The sequence below is a fragment of the Dromiciops gliroides genome, chromosome 1, assembly GCF_019393635.1.
Source record: "Dromiciops gliroides isolate mDroGli1 chromosome 1, mDroGli1.pri, whole genome shotgun sequence".
Taxonomy (NCBI): domain Eukaryota; kingdom Metazoa; phylum Chordata; class Mammalia; order Microbiotheria; family Microbiotheriidae; genus Dromiciops; species Dromiciops gliroides.
Window position 1 is genome coordinate 561151826 of NC_057861.1, and position 16703 is coordinate 561168528.

Consider the following 16703-nt stretch of genomic DNA (forward strand, 5'->3'; position numbering starts at 1 on the left):
AATGATTAAGTCTTGAACTTATAACAGATACAGATAATTTGTGAACCATTTAATCGATGTCATCCATGAACTCTTATTTAATATTAAATGTCAAGTAGTAAGATAGTGTTCCAACATTAAAGTGATGAACAAAAGTTCAATATTACTGTAATAGGATATTTATTTTTATTTTATTTTAATTTAATTTTTTTTTTTGGTAAGGCAACTGGGGTTAAGTGACTTGTCCAGGGTCACACAGCTAGTAATTGTTAAGTGTCTGAGTTCAAATTTGAACTCAGGTCCTCCTGAATCCAGGGCCAGTTCTCTATCCACTGCACCATCTAGCTGCCCCTGTAATAGGATATTTATATAAATCTCCATATGCTGGTCAGCATTAAGGGCAGTAGACACTCAGGGTCCAAAAAATGCTGTATGTATTTACTGAAGCACAGTTTTAAACAGTGAGGTGACTACAGAATTTTAGTTAGCAGTAATCAGCGACTAAATAAAGCTATTATACGAATCATAAATAGGGTAGCCCTTTTTAAGCAAAGGTTTAAGAAACAGTAAAACCAGGGACAGCAAAAACAGAAGAAAGTTCAAAGGTGCTAACCAAAATTGTTTTTGTTTAAAGTGTCAGATGAGAAACAGCATGAAAAATTCTCCCCATTCTAGACCCAGCAATATCATCAACTACTTGAAGAACTTTAGGCAAAATGCTTAAGCTCTTTCTCCTCAGGTTACTTACATGTAAAACCTAGGGACTAGTCCTCCCCAATTTAGGAACCATCTAGATTTTTCTGTTTTCAATGAACAAAAAAGAAAATTTAAAAAATAGTAGACATAGGACATTGATTCCCAACATTCAAGATAAAATCCAGATTGGGACCTGGGAGTGGAAGATGGGGATCAACCCAATAATCTTGAAGGATTTCTGAAAAGTCCTTGGCTAGACTGTTTCTAGAAGGACGAAAAGGCTGGGGGGTGGGGGGTGGGGAGCAAAGATGAGGAAACTTCTGTTGGTTATGGTAGCAGCATGGTTGATCTTGAACACCTTCCTCTGCCTTATTCCCAAGGAGAGGAAGCCAACAAGATAGAGTGAGGAGTAGCAGCTGAGAAGACCAAAAATTCTCCCAAGTTAGAGAACAAAATGCCCTTCTGGTTCTTGTAAAAAATTGAACCACAAAATTCAGGTGCTTGTAGGAAATTGTTATGTATTAATATACATATTATTCTGCACCTGAGAGTGGGCAAGCTAGTCATATTGGATAAATTCTTATAGTGGAATAGGTTCTAACATTAACAAAACATTGTTGCTTTCTCTTTGCATGCGAGTTGTCCCATGAGACCTCTGAAAAATCATCTGATTATCTTAAATGTATACACTGCATAAGTAGTACATTATGTTGAAAAAAGGTATCTGGTCTTACATTGGTCTTTTCAGACATATTTCCAAATGTGGATTTTCATCACCAAAGAAGAAGCCATCTATGATACAAGTATCTACTAAACTCCCTGCTGGGTATTTAGACTAAAACCTACCTGCATAGGCCAGATTAAATTTTCCTTAAAATACAGTGAAACCACCCTCAGACCTAATTGGGCTAGGGTGGCCTAAGTACAAAAGCTAGCCCTTGGAGGAGTTAGTACCTCCTCCATTGACATAAACACTCCAGGAAACTGCACTCAACTGTGGTATACGTCTTTGCTAAATATCCTTTCTGTGCATGCTATGTATGGCTAAGTAAACTTTGTTTTTTTTAACTAAATGATTTCATTCCAATCTGGAAGCTGAACCACCAGACTAGCCTGAGTCAACTGTGGTCTACAACAGTATGTGTTTGTAAATTAATTCTTGCAACTGATCATTGTAGAGGTAGATTGGATATAAGTTGGTGGAAGTGACTTTATGTGTATCTAAATGAGACATGAAACAACCCTCCCTTTTCCTCCCTTTCATTACTACATACCTTATATCTCAACTTCGTCAACCTATTACAATCTGGCTTCTGCACTCACCATTCTACTAAAATTGCTCTCTTAAAGGTTACTAGTGACCTCTTTATTGCCAAATCCACTAGCTTTTTTTTCCATCTTCACTCTTCTTGATCTCTTCACATGTCTTTATTTGGTTTCAGAGATGCCACATTTTGAAAGAATGCTGGCTGATCCCAGCTCTGCTACCTTAACTACCCATATGATCTTATGTACAGGGTCTCAGTTTCCTCATCTAGAAAAATGAGATGGGTATGGGTAGATTTGAGTCATCTGCTCTAAATTGATTCTCCTGTCTTAAATGATGTTCTGTCTCTAAGAAGTAGTATAATTCAGTGGAAACAGTACTAAACTAGCAGAAAGGAAAGAAGAGATTTTAATCTTTTGAGGGAGAAAGTTGTTTCCCCCTTTATATCTATAGCATCTTTAACAGTACCTTGCACGTAGTGTTTAATAAATTTCTATTGAATTGAAGTGTCATTTATTTCCTTTGTGACCTTGGGCAAGTTATCTTTAAAATTAGTAGGTATACAAGGTCATTTTTAAGGTCCCTTCTAAGTTAAACAATCTTAGGAATCTTCCTCACTTCTTGATTTGGGTCTGTTTTGGGGCCACTCTGTATGTTCTTTATTTTGCAGTTTCATTTTTCTCCACTAACTTCATCTACCATCTCTGTGCAGATGACTGACCCTCTCATGTATGTCTAGGGTCTTGATCTCTCTTCTGAACTCAATCTCATCTGTAAATGCTTTTTTGGACATGTCTAACTAGATTGAGAGGCAGCATCATGGGAGACCTGGATTTCAGTCCTGCCCCAAATACTGACTAGCCCTTTAACTCTGGGCAAGTCACTTTTGAGCTTCAGTTTCCTTATTTTATTTTATTATTTTTTTGGGGGGGTTGTTTTTTGGGGTTTTTTGGTGAGGCAATTGAGGTTAAGTGACTTGCCCAGGGTCACACAGCTAGTAAGTTGTCAAGTATCTGAGGCCAGATTTGAACTCAGGTCCTCCTGAATCCAGGGCCAGTGCTCTAACAACTGCATCACCTAGCTGCCCCCAGTTTCCTTATTTTTAAGATGGAGGTCATAGCAAGTACCTCTCAGAGATAATGTGAAGATCAAATGAAATAATCTGCAAAATGTACTTTGCAGACCTGAACGTGTTAAACATGAGGTGGTATTTGTGATGATGATAATGATGACATTATGGTTCCCCTAGCGTTTCAAATTCGACATGTGCCAAATTAAGTTTACTATCATCTTAAATCTGCTTCTCTTTTTGATGTCACTCTGTGGTTCTTTCATTCACCCTTTCTTCCATTTTCTTAACTCTGATTTCATTGTTGACTTCCTACTTGTTCACCTTTTATATCCAATTAATTACCAAGTCCTATTGATTCCATTTCCACAACATCCCTCACAATTGTCTTCTGTTTTCCCAAAGTTATCACCATAGTGTAGAGCCTTATTACTATTCACCTTAACTTTTTTTTTTTTTTTGCGGGGCAATGGGGGTTAAGTGACTTGCCCAGGGTCACACAGCTAGTAAGTGTCAAGTGTCTGAGGCCGGATTTGAACTCAGGTCCTCCTGAATCCAGGGCTGGTACTTTATCCACTGCACCACCTCGCTGCCCCTTCACCTAAACTTTTGCAATAGCCTTATGACAGCCGCTTGCACATACTCTCTTCCAATCTGTCCTTCATACTGCTGTCAGAATTTTTATACATACATGTCACTTCTGTTCAAAAATCTTAAATGGTTGTTGATTTCCTATAGAGCAAAATGCAGACTTTGGTATTCAAAGCCCTCTAAAATGTGGCATCACTTTATCTTTCCAACCTTATCTCATATTTCTTTGTACATCATCCTAACTAAATTGGATTATCCTCCAAGCTCCAAAAATACATGATGCTCTTCTGGCTCCTTGCTTTTTACTGTTCCATAACCATTCTCATTCTCTCCTTCTCCCTCCCCTCCCCTCCTTTTCTCTCCTCTCTCTTCCTTTTCTCTTCTCTCCTTGAATTTTTATTTGTCCTTTAGAATTCAATTTCCATACCATTTCCATGAACTTCTCCCTTTTTCCCTTCCCCCTGCAGTAATACTTTCATCACCTCGCTCCTCACCTGACCCTTGCTTTTCTAACTTTTCAGCTCAGTTCAATTCAGGCAGTAGCAAGCACTGAGCATCACAAAAATGAAAATGACTAAATCTTCATAGACAAGAAAAGATTGATTACAGTTACAGCATTTATTTCAGAAACAACTGAATATGTGCAATGGTCAGAATAAATGCCACTACTTAGAGCAGCTCCAGTCAGATATAATAAACTGTATACTTTGAAAAATGGGAAATTGGTAAAACTTAAGAACTCTAATCAGTTTACTAGCTACAACTTCACAGGACCAGTGAAATGTGCTGGAGATAATAGACTAAAGGTTCAGAAGGAGGAGTTTTGTATTACTCCCACCACACCCAACCTTCTTACACGTGCTGTTGAGCAAAGCTAGAGAAAATCATGTAACTTCTCTGTTTGAGTCCACTACAACTTGTTAACGTGACTTCAACTGGCTCTCATTGCCACCAAGCAATTTTTCTATACGTCTTTTACCCGCTCACTATCCCATTCTCCACAGCAGCTCTTCTAAACCTTTTCATCCTTCCTCAAACTTCCTGTGGTTCCTCTTTCCCCACACCTTCTTTCCCCCACATTTCCTCACATTTTACAGATAAAAAATTGAGGCCATTCAGAATGAATCCCTCTTTTCCCCCTCTTTCTCATCTCCTATTACTCAGATGTTTTGTGCAACTTTCTTTCCTTCACCCCTGTCTCACATGATAAAGTGGTTTTACTCCTTACTAAGGCTAACCCCTCTACCAGCTCAAGCAATCCCATTCCTCTGACAGATTGCCACTTCTGTCATTCCCACTCTTTCACTTATTTTCATTTTCTTCCAGCTCATTTCTTACAAACATGCTCTTGTCTTCTCCATCCTCCAAAAAACCCCTCTCACTTGATCTTTCCATCCCCACTAAACTGACATCTTATACCTCTTCTGTCCTTTGTGGATTAACTCCTTAAAAAAGCTGTCTACAATAGGTGCCTTCACTTTCCTCTCACTTTTTTTTAACAGTCTAGCTTCTGACCTTATCATTCTACCAGCACTGCTCTCTTCAAAGATTTTTGTTGTTGTTGAGTCATTTTATTAATTGTGCCCAATTCTTCATGATGCCATTTGGGATTTTCTTGGCAAAGATACTGGAGCAGTTTGCCATTTCCTTCTCCAACTCATTTTACAGATGAGGAAACTGAAGCCAGTAGGGTTAAGTGACTTGCCATGGGTCACACAGCTAATAAGTGTCTGAGGCTGGATTTGAACTCAGGTCTTCCTGATTTTATGCTCAGTGCAGGACCACATAGCTGCCAGTGGCTTTTTCTCGGTCCCATTCTGCTTGACCTCTATGTAACCTTGGGCACAGTTACTCCTTGATGCTTTCTCTCTAGGTTTTTGGGACATCATTCTCCCCTGATTTTCCTTCTACCTCTCAGACTATGCCTTTTCTGTCTCTGTTAGATCCTTTTCCATATCACACCTGTGACTCAGGTGTCACTTGGGGTTCTATCCTGGATTTTCTTCTCTCTAAATAATACTTGACTTGGTGATCCCATCAGCTCCTGTGCATTAAGTTATAGTCCCATGGACCGTATTTAATGGGAAGATCAGACTGGGTCATATTTGAGAAATTACACAATGCTTTCATTGATCCTAAAATGTGTGCTTATATAAAACTGTTCTCCCAGTGCTGTTATGTGGGAATAATACAATGTCAGAACAAAAAATTTCTGGGGGTCCAAAAAGGCAGCAGAAAGATATGATAGATATGTGCTATTTACAAATAAGAAGTGATATTTAGACTGGAAAAGGTGGACAAGGGATAAGAGGTAGTAGACAGGCCACCTACTTACTAAGCTGGTATTTTCCATATAGTTAAAGAGCAAAAGGAATACTTTCTGCATGTTAGGAGAATAGAAGTGTCAACTGCACAAGATAAAGCACAAGGTGACTTAGAGAGTTAAGTCTTCCTACAGATTTCATAGCTTTGACTACATGCAATTGCTGTAGTTATCAATGATGGTCTTATAGTAAGGGCATATCTCTGAGATATTTTGGGTTTGGTTCCAGACCATAACAATAAAGCAAATATCTAAATGAGTCACATGAATTTTTTGGTTTCCCACTCTATATAAAAGTGATGTTTACACTATACACTGTTACATGCACAATAGTATTGTGTTTGAATTTACATACCTTATTTTATTTTATTTTATTTTTATTTTTTGCAGGGCAATGGGGGTTAAGTGACTTGCCCAGGGTCACACAGCTAGTAAGTGTCTGAGGCCCAATTTGAATGCAGGTACTCCTGAATCCAGGGCCGGTGCTTTATCCACTGCGCCACCTAGCCGCCCCCATACCTTATTTTAAAAATACTTTATTGCTAAAAAATGCTGACCATCATCTGAGCCTTCAGTAATCTTTGGCTTTTTTATACTTTTATATTGCTTTTTAATAGTCCTGTTGATTGATTTTTGTCGTGTCATTTTTTTTGCTACTTTAACATACCTGCCTCATCCCACCCCACCTTTTAAATTTTCTGCTTCAATGATGATGGGATAACTATGTAACCATGCATAGTAGCTTTCTGTAAAATAGGAGTGAACAGGTTCTGAGTAAGCTTTTATGGGGCTAGGTATGTAAATCTTAGTGATTTATCAACCTCTTTTTCCATTATTGCCTGGTTTTGATTGTGTTGGGATGTTTGATTTTGTCTCTGGGAATGTGAATTTATTGTTAGCTTTTATCAACAAATATTATCTATTTTATGGTATGTATTTTCCTAAATCTATTAATTAGTATCCAAATGGAAGTCACACTTAAATCTCTTTGCATTGATGAAAAAACAATGTGAAAATTTAGTCAAAATCAGCTGTTACTATGAGGTTATTAAATTTGAAGATATTGAAAGGAGACAAACTTAACACAGCCAGCTCTTATTGTCCAATTTCATTTTTTAGGTTGTCACCTGAACATTATGATAATGTGACGATTAGGATGCAATCATGGCTACTCTCTGTCCACCACCATCTCCAGCCGTTGCCAAGACTGAGATTGCTCTAAATGGTGATTCACCCTTATTAGCAGCTACTTTTGCATACTGGGACAACATTCTTGGCCCTAGAGTAAGGCACATTTGGGCTCCCAAGACACAACAACTGCTTCTCAGTGATGGAGAAATAACTTTTCTTGCAAACCATACTCTAAATGGAGAAATCCTTCGAAATGCAGAGAGTGGAGCAATAGATGTGAAGTTTTTTGTGTTGTCTGAAAAAGGAGTAATTATTGTTTCATTAATCTTTGATGGAAACTGGAATGGGGATAGGAGTACATATGGACTGTCAATAATACTTCCACAAACTGAACTCAGTTTCTATCTTCCTCTTCATAGAGTGTGTGTTGATAGATTAACACACATCATCCGGAAAGGAAGGATATGGATGCATAAGGTGAGTAGGTTCTTGAGTCCAGCATTTTATTTGCTTTATTATTGTATTCTTTTTTATCTTGACCAATAATTTCAACTATGTAATTCCCTCTACCAATGCAAATCAGCACTTGTTTTGTATTTTTACAGTCTTAGTTGCCTAAATCACTGAGAGATTAAGCAAATTACCCAGAGTTCAATAGCTACTGCTTGGGTGCAGAGGTCCTGTCTTCAAGGAATGCTATCCCTCTGCAGGATTGCTTAAAAGAAATTATGTCAATGTTTCATAGATAATGATAACAAAATAGTTTTCTGTGATGAAAATAGAACCAAATATGCTTTTCTTCAAGGGAAGGATTTTGGAAACAAAAATTCTTAAACAAGATAAAAAGAAACATAAAATATCTAATTCTAAAACTATTATAGTTAATTGGTCCTTTTGTAATTCTAAACTACCAAATTCTAGTTTTGACATTTTATGTTACATCATTCATGTCATACTCTACTATTACATCTAACATTTTAGTATTCCATCTTACTTTGCTTTACACAGAGATGTTTCTTCAAAATGTCCTCATGCTGTACCTTCCCTATACCTGCTTGGTTTAAATATTTTTTTGTCATTGTAATAGTATTTATGTTTATCATAATTCTTCATCATTATGAAAATACAGTGCCCAGATGAACACTATTTAATATCTAAGTATAAAGATATATTCTCCGCACTTCAGAAGACAATTTTAAGCGGTGATTTGTTGGGGAAAAGAAATTGCATCTGAATTTGGAGTTTAGGGTACAATATTAAACCGGTTCCATAATTTAGAAAAATATTACCCCCTAAGTGGCATATTTTTGCTTTTTTAAAGTACTTCCTCACCGAGCTAGCTGCACAAAAGTTCAGTTTTTCTATTGTATTTGGGTTTCATTTTTTGATGACATTTTTGAAAGATTGGGCAATTTGAAACTCATTTCTTTCTCTCTGAGGTGGAAACCTATTCACATCAAAGCATCAATTAATCCTGCTTCCAGGTGTTCTGAACAGTTGTAAAAACTGAACTTTATAATCTGTAGGAGTTTTAAAATAGCTTCCCTTTTTTTGATTACCATATTTTATTATGTCTCTCTTTGGGGGGGGGGTGGCAAGGCAGTGAGGGTTAAGTGACTTGCCCAGGGTCACACAGCTACTAAGTGTCAAGTGTCCGAAGGTCCGGGTTTGAATTCAGGTCCTCCTGAATCCTGGGCCGATGCTTTATCCACTGCGCCACCTAGCTGCCCCTATGATGTCTCTTTTTAACAAAAGAATATATGTATATATATATACACACACACACATATGCTTGTTAAATTCACTTAAATTTAAATGGTGGACAGAAATTAGCTGATATTTTATTTTTAATATATGGAAAACTTTGTGGTTTGAGCTATATTAGAATCTGGAGAAACATCCTTAGACTTCTTCATACTCCTTTAGGGAAGATATTCTGCTTTTGAGAGATTCTAGAAATCTTTAAGGAATGAATGATAATGAAAAAGCATTTATTAAACACTTTGTATATAGTATGATGCAAAGTCCTGTGGATATTGTAGAAGAGCAAGACAGTCTAGTCTCTGCTGCCAAGGAACTCATTTCAGTGGGAGGTGACATACAGGAAGTTTTATCTGAAAGTCAGATGGAAAGATCCCATGTTCCTTACAGTGCAGTATCAAAGCAAGCGTTAATGCATTTTCTTTAATGTATTGTTTCCATAGATAAAACCATACACATTTTTGATATTGAACCATTTGACGATGCTTAAGAACTTTGCTGTTGAATGTTCAAGGTCTTTGTTGTTTCCATTACATCTTAGAAGACAGGTAGTGATACCAGTGGATTGGCTCACCTGGCACATGCTGCCTGCTGCTCCACCAATGTGGTTTGTTTTTTCAGTTTTACTATTTCAGTTGGCTTATCTGTCCTGTAAGTGTAATTGGCTGGTAGTTGGTAGGTTTATTCTCCCACTTGGATGATGGGTAGAGGGTAAATAGCACACATTTGTTCTCATGAATTTATTCATCAGATTCAACATATTCAAATGTAGCTTTATTCTAAGCACTGCTCTGCATACCTGTATCATTGTCTTATAAAGTTAGTTAAAGGCTCTTTCTCTACACATTTTACTCTTCATTATTTGGTTTAGTAGTAGTAGTGTTTCTCATTTTATAATTTTGTAGTAGTAATAAAATCTTTTTAAAAAAATTCTGTGTTTGTACTTTTTCCTGGTATGTTGCTTTTTAGTTGTAGCTTGCAGTGCCTCATGATGAAGTACTATAGTATTGTTTTCTTAAATTAAATTTTGAGCCAGAAGGGGGTACACAAATGAAAGGATATTCTTGAGTAAACTTTACCTTTTTAAAACCTCAAAAGCAGCTTGTTTGAAAATTCTATCTTCTTAAAATTGTGCCTAGAACCAAAGCTTTGCCTGAGAGGCTTTTCTACACTACTTCTGACCCATTGTTCATCTAACTCATTTTCTGTAATTATGTGATCCCAAGAGATGTACTATGGGAAAGTTATACATTCTTGCACTTTAAAAAAAGCTATATGTTCACATCTTTTAGTAGTCATTTAGTCAAATCTTTCTTAAGTATATTTGTTCTTATTAGTAACATAGTCCTGACTTACTGTTTGGAAAGAATTCCCAGTGAGGAACTTCTTTCTGTAACTTTGGGATTTGCCAAGGACACTGATACATTAAGTGACCAGTAACACAGGAAAGACATTTATCGGAATAAACCAGAAACCTGGTCTATTTTCCTCACTAATTCTAAATCCATTTATTATAATTATTATTAACTTGGAGTCCATGAACTTTTTCTTTTTTAAAATTTTTTTTCTTTTATTCACCTTTTCTTATATAAAATGAGACTAACATGTAAATGTTTTACATAATTGCACACGTATAACCTATGTCTGCTTACTGGCTCAGAGAGGGGGAGGGGAGGGAAGGAGGGATAGAATTTGGAACTCAAAACTTTAAATAAAAATGTTTATTAAAGTAAAATTTTTTTTTGATAACTTTCAACATAATTGACTTCCTTTCCAATCCTATATATTTTGATCATTTGAAAACATTCTGAGTAGGATCCATGGCAAAAAAAAAAAAAAGATGGTAAGAACCCCATCTTAGGTAATGAAAGCTATATTTTTATCACTTATTTTGTAAAATAGGACTTTTTTTTGTTGATAGGATATGTGGGGGGAAATGCAACTCAGTAGTTTGAAAAGGAGTAAAGCAGTATTCAGGGAGTTACTTTGGAATGTGGCAACAGGAGTAAAGCAGTATTCGGGGAATTACTTTGGAATGTGGCAACAGGAGAATGTTATTTAGGGCAGACAAGCAAAAATATTTAGAAATCATTGTAACAGATGGATTGTGCAATGTTGGGAAAGACTACTGGTCTAAAATAGAAAACTTATTAAATAGCAATATAACCTGGTCCTCAATTTCATCATCTATAAAATAAGTGATTATATCTGAGATGATTTTAAACTCTAAATTTTTCTAGTAGTTCAACTTGGAACATGTTTAAAGTAGTATGTCACTTATAACTTGATGGTAATTTTTAGCCAGTAAGGAAGAAATAACTTTTTTTCCCTTATATGTCAAAGTAAAAACGAACAAAAGTATATTCTCAATCTTTAATTTCTTGAAGGTGTTTTGATTCAGATTTGTAAAGGAAAAAATTTTCTCCTAGTTTTGGAAGCATTCAGGTGTATTCCTTATTCAGTCATTCAGTAGGCTTAGTTTTAGCAATTCTGACTTAAACATTTTGCTTCCAGTCAACTTGGTTCTAAATTAGTACTAAAGAATACCTATTTTTTTGCTTTTACAGCAAATAACTGTACTGAGTAATATCTTTTTTTTTTTTTTTTGGTGAGGTAATTGATGAGGGTGAAAGAGGAGAGGGTAAAAGCCGGTTTGAAGCTTAACTTTATTTTTGTTTTTTTTTTTTTATTTTATTTTTTTAGTGAGGCAATTAGGGTCAAGTGACTTGCCTAGGGTCACACAGCTAGTGTTAAGTGTCTGAGGCTGGATTTGAACTCAGGTCCTCCTGACTTCAGGGCTGCTGCTCTATCCACTACGCCACCTAGCTGCCCCTATGAGTAATATCTTAGTGTTAGAATAGTGTTGGGCAGCTCAAGCAGGCAGGCTAAGGCTTCTTTATTCATCTTTAAAGATGAACACTCTTCTGAATGTGTCAGAGAGTGCACTGAAGTGAGGTCCCCCTTAACCAATCACATTACAGTATTACAAAAACAACGAATCACAGCATATTTTACCAACCTCCCACATATGGTAAGTAACGACCAATCAGATTGCAACACTAGGCCTTAATCTTATTCTGGGTAAGAATGTTCATTCCTCACTAGAACAGTGCTGTGTTAACATACATAAACATACATAACTTGTCAAGAAACAGAAATTAAGGGGGGCAGCTAGGTGGCACAGTGGATGAAGCACTGGCCCTGGATTCAGGAGGACCTGAGTTCAAATGTGGCCTCAGATATTTGACACTTACTAGCTGTGTGACCCTGGGCAAGTCACTTAATCCTTATTGCCCTGCAAAAAAGAAAAGAAAAAAACTTAAGTCAGGGTTTGAACACTGGGGTCACGTGGAAATCACCTCAGTCACCTCAAGGTGAACTCCCAGCTTAGCTCAGCTCCCACAAAGTACAGGCCTCGTTCCAGGCCCTCCTCAGGCCTAAGTCCCAGGGCCTTGGCTCTTCAGAACCTTGTGTGCCAGGCAGCCCTCTGCTGGGAGGTTGAGGCAACAAAGTTGTGGGACTTGAAACTAAACTCACTATTTTTAGGGCCCTGAAAAGCTTCCAAAATTCTTTTCTCTCATTTGGATCATAGGAATTAAGGCTTGAAGGATTTATAAGTATCTACATCCTAACAGCTTCTTTCTGGTCTTTTAAGATCTAAGTCAAATCCTATCTCCTTATTCTCTCTCTTCTCTGAACTTCTTTTACACCTAGAGAAGCATCAGTTTTCATATTCAGGGAGTAATTTTGGTGTGCCCCCAAAATTAAATGTTAGGTTTTTTAAAAATTATTAGGCTAAAACTGTGTTTTGTAAATTAATTGCTATTGTACCAGTTTGGGCAGTAAGCATTTATTACTAATTAATATTAAACATACCAGTAAAGGATTGACCACATGGCTCCTTAACTTGTCATTGTCTCAGGTTTTTGGACTTACACTGTCCAAGAGCGCCTACCGAGAGAGCTAAGCACCAGCCAAGAGACCCAAGAGAGCATCCCTGGCACCTGCCAAAGGTTTTCTCCTCTTTTGATAAAGGCAGGTCATTATACATTGATTAAAGCTAATTGGTTAGCATCATTTAATTCCATTGATTGACATAACTTGAGGGTGGTCTAAATTAAAATGAACTCTACTGATGATGTCAGGGAGAAGACCCTCACCCAAGTTGCCCAAAGCAAAGTCCGTTATATAGGTGTGGTCCTTCACTTAGCTAAACAAAACAGTCTATCTCCATTTCCTTTGTTCCCTTGGGTTTGTCCCTGGCAAGATCTGAACTTGGGGGGGGGGGGTGGCACGAGGAGCGCGCTGAGGAACTGATCTCTGGGTTACCCCTAAGAAATCCATTAATATTTATTTTTCTCTGGGCAGCTAGGTGGCACAGTGGATAAAGCACCGGTCCTGAATTCAGGAGGACCTGAGTTCAAATCCATCTTCAGACACTTGACACTTAACTAGCTGTGTGACCCTGAGCAAGTCACTTAACCCTCATTGCCCCACCAAAAAAACAACAACAAATAATTATTTTTCTCACAGTCCCTTACATTAAGCAATTAGCATTTATTTTCTGGTGGTGTAAACTATCTTTTTTATGTGTATATATTTTAATCTTCCCACCCAAATTAAAAACTACTTGAGGTCATGGACCATGCTTTATGTTTATTTGTTTCACCTACAGAATCTCTTAGATGACTTCCAGATAGTAAACACTTGGCAAATATTTGTTAATATAATGTGGCCTCAGATATTTGACACTTACTAGCTGTGTGACCCTGGGCAAGTCACTTAATCCTATATTACTTATAGTTTTTTGGTGACTGACAGCCCACTAGCCTTAGTGTAAGTCAACAAAGTCAATCAGCTAGCATTTCTCAAGTACCAATTATATGCCAAGCATTGAGCTAAGCCTAGGGATTGGAAGGAAGGAAAGAAAAAAGGGAGGGAGGGAAAGGAAAGGAAGGGAGGAAGGAAGGAAGGAAGGAAGGAAGGAAGGAAGGAAGGAAGGAAGGAAGGAAGGAAGGAAGGAAGGAAGGAAGGAAGGAAGGAAGGAAGGAAGGAAGGAAATAAATTAGCATATATTAAGTGCCTCTTATGTGCCAGGAGATGTGCTGAATGCTTCAAAAATATTTCATTTAAACTTCACAAAAAACTGATTGGTAAATGTTATTGTCGCCATTTTACAGATAAAGAAACTGAGGCTGAAAGAAGTTAAACGACTTGGCCAGGATCTTCCTGATTCTAGGCCCAGCACTCTGTTCACTGGGTCACCTAGAAGAGAGTCCTTGCTCTCAAGGAACTCACAGTCTAATAGGGGAAATAACTTGGGGAAAAAAGCCCTATTTACAAACAAAGTATATTCAGGATAAATTGGGGGTATTCTCAGAGGGAAGTCACTAAGGTTAAGTAGCAATGGGAAAGGCTTCTTGCAGAAGATGACACTTTAGCTGTGACTTGAAGAAAGCTAGAAAAGCCAAGAGGTGAAGATGACGAAGGAGAGCATTCAGGTTATCAGGAAAAGCCAGTGAAAACTGGGTGATGGAGTGTCATATATGTGAGGACCAGTAAGGAGGCAAATATCACTGGAGAATGTGAAAGGCTTTTGATGGAAAGATTTTATTTTTAATTCTGGAGGTAATAAATCATTAGAGTTTATTGGGGGGGACAGGATATGGGGGGGGGGCCATGACATGGTTACACTTTCAGTTTAGGAAAATCATTCTGGCAGCTAAACTGGGATTGGAGTAGGAAGAGGCCTGAAAAAGAAATAGGAAGAAAGAGGGTGTCAACAAATATTTATTAAATTTCTATGTGCCAGCTAGGTGGCACAGTGGATAGAGCACTTAGCTTGGGATCAGGAAGACTTACCTTCATGAGTTCAAATGTGGCCTCAGACACTTACTAGCTGTATGATCCAAGGCAAGTCACTTAACTCTGTTTACCTCAGTTCCTCATATAAAAAAAGAGTTGGAGAAGGAAATGGCAAACCACTCTGGTATCTTTGCCAAGAAAACCCCCAAATAGGATCACAAAGAGTTGGACACAACTGAAACAATTCAAAACATTAAATATGCCAGGCACTGCTAAGCAATAGGAATACAGAGAAAGGCATGCCACAGTGCCTCTTTCTCAGGGAGCTCATAATCTAATGGGGGAAGACGACTGTAGGGGCTGAAATTTAATATATGGAAAGTTAATTGGGTGGCTCGCCGAAATATTGGGGTCCCGGAAATAATGAGGAACCTTTAGGTTCAAAATTTCCTCCCCTCTGAACTGCCCTTTTAGATATTTCTCCCAGGCCAATAAGAAAGGAGCCTTATAGCTTCTTTTCCACAAAAAGGTCAGATTTTATTACTTGGGAATTAATTAAACAACAAAGTTGAAATGAATAAAAATCAAAGATAAGGAAGTAGGGGAAAAGAAATACAGATAAATTCTCTTAACTCTAAACTAAGTCTATGCAATCCCCAGATCGTTTCCAATTAAGCTAATTCAAAGGAATGCAGGTTTTATTGTGTTCACTCATCAAAACCTGGAAAGTCTGCTAGCTTTCTCGCATCACCAGGAAGAACTAAGAGAGAGGGAGAGCAGCTTTCTAGAAGCAACTCTTCACTCTTCACTTCCCCTCAATGAGCATTCAATCTTCCTCCCCCAAAAGGGGAGGTCCTTCAAAAACTGCCTATGGGGAGTTCTCCTTCTGACCTCAGTAGCATACATAACTTCAGGGTGGGCCAGGTGTGGCCCTTCCCAAATGAGTCAGCTAACACTCCAATAATTTTTACCACAAATAATTTTTTACCGTACAACACATAGAATGGGGTGGGGATGGTGGGGAATGGTGGGGAACAAAAGGAGAAAAAGACCTGTTTGTACAAAAATATTTATAGCAGCTCTTTTTGTGGTGGCTAAGAATTAGAAATCAAAGGAATGCCCATCAATTGAGGATTGGCTAAACAAACTGTGGTATATGATGATGATGGAATATTATTGTGTTATAAGAAATGATAAGCAGGATGATGTCAGAAAGGCCTGAAAAGACTTATATGAACTGATGTATAGTGAAGTGAGCAGAACCAAGAGAACATCATGCACGGTGACAGCAATATTGCTTGATGAAGAACTGTGAACAACTTAACTATTCTCAACAATACAATGATCCAAGACAATCCCAAAGGACTATTGATGAAACATACTATCCACCTCCAAAGAAAGAACTGAGATTAATGGAACAGACTGAAGGATGCTATTTTTGACTTTCTTTAATTTTTTTCTTTTATTCAAGTTTTATTATACAAAATGACTAATATGGTAATGTTTTACATAATCATACATGTATAACATAACAATTGCACACCGCCTCAGGGAAGGGGGAGGGGAGAGAGGGAACAAGGGATAAAAATTGGAACCCAAAACTATAAGTAAAAATGTTTATTACTTAAAAAAAAAAGTATTTACTGATTTGATCTCCTTGCTGTCCAAGGCACTTTCAAGTCTTCTCCAGCATGACAATTTGAAAAGCATCAATTCTGCAGCATTTGACTTTCCTTACAGTCCAAGTCTCGCAGCCATACACTGCTCTTGAAAAAATTATAGCTTTGACTATACAGACTTTTGTCAGCAAAGTGAGGTTTCTGCTTTTTTAGTATGTTGTCCAGATTTGCCATAGCTTTCCTTTCAAGGAGCAAGCATCTTTTAAATTCATGGCTGCAGTCACCATCTGTAGTGATCTTTGAGCCCAAGAATATAAAATCTAACACTACTTCCATTTCTTCTCCCTGTTTGGCAGGAAGTTATGGGACCATTTGCCATGATTTTAGTTTTTTTTTTAATTAAGCTTCAGGGGGCAGCTAGGTGGCACAGTGGATAGAGCACTGGCCCTAGATTCAGGAGGA

General features: G+C 37.6%; 1 protein-coding gene across 3 annotated transcripts in view; it reads left to right on the forward strand.

Moving 5' to 3' along the window:
* C9orf72 (C9orf72-SMCR8 complex subunit) overlaps positions 1-16703 on the forward strand; it is a 45751-nt gene that overhangs the window by 3484 nt on the left and 25564 nt on the right. For all 3 annotated transcript variants that reach the window (XM_043976685.1, XM_043976686.1, XM_043976687.1), the window contains exon 2: positions 7045-7533. In XM_043976685.1, the coding sequence (XP_043832620.1) occupies positions 7090-7533 (444 nt within the window). In that variant the 5' untranslated portion in view covers positions 7045-7089. The remainder of the gene's footprint in view (positions 1-7044; positions 7534-16703) is intronic.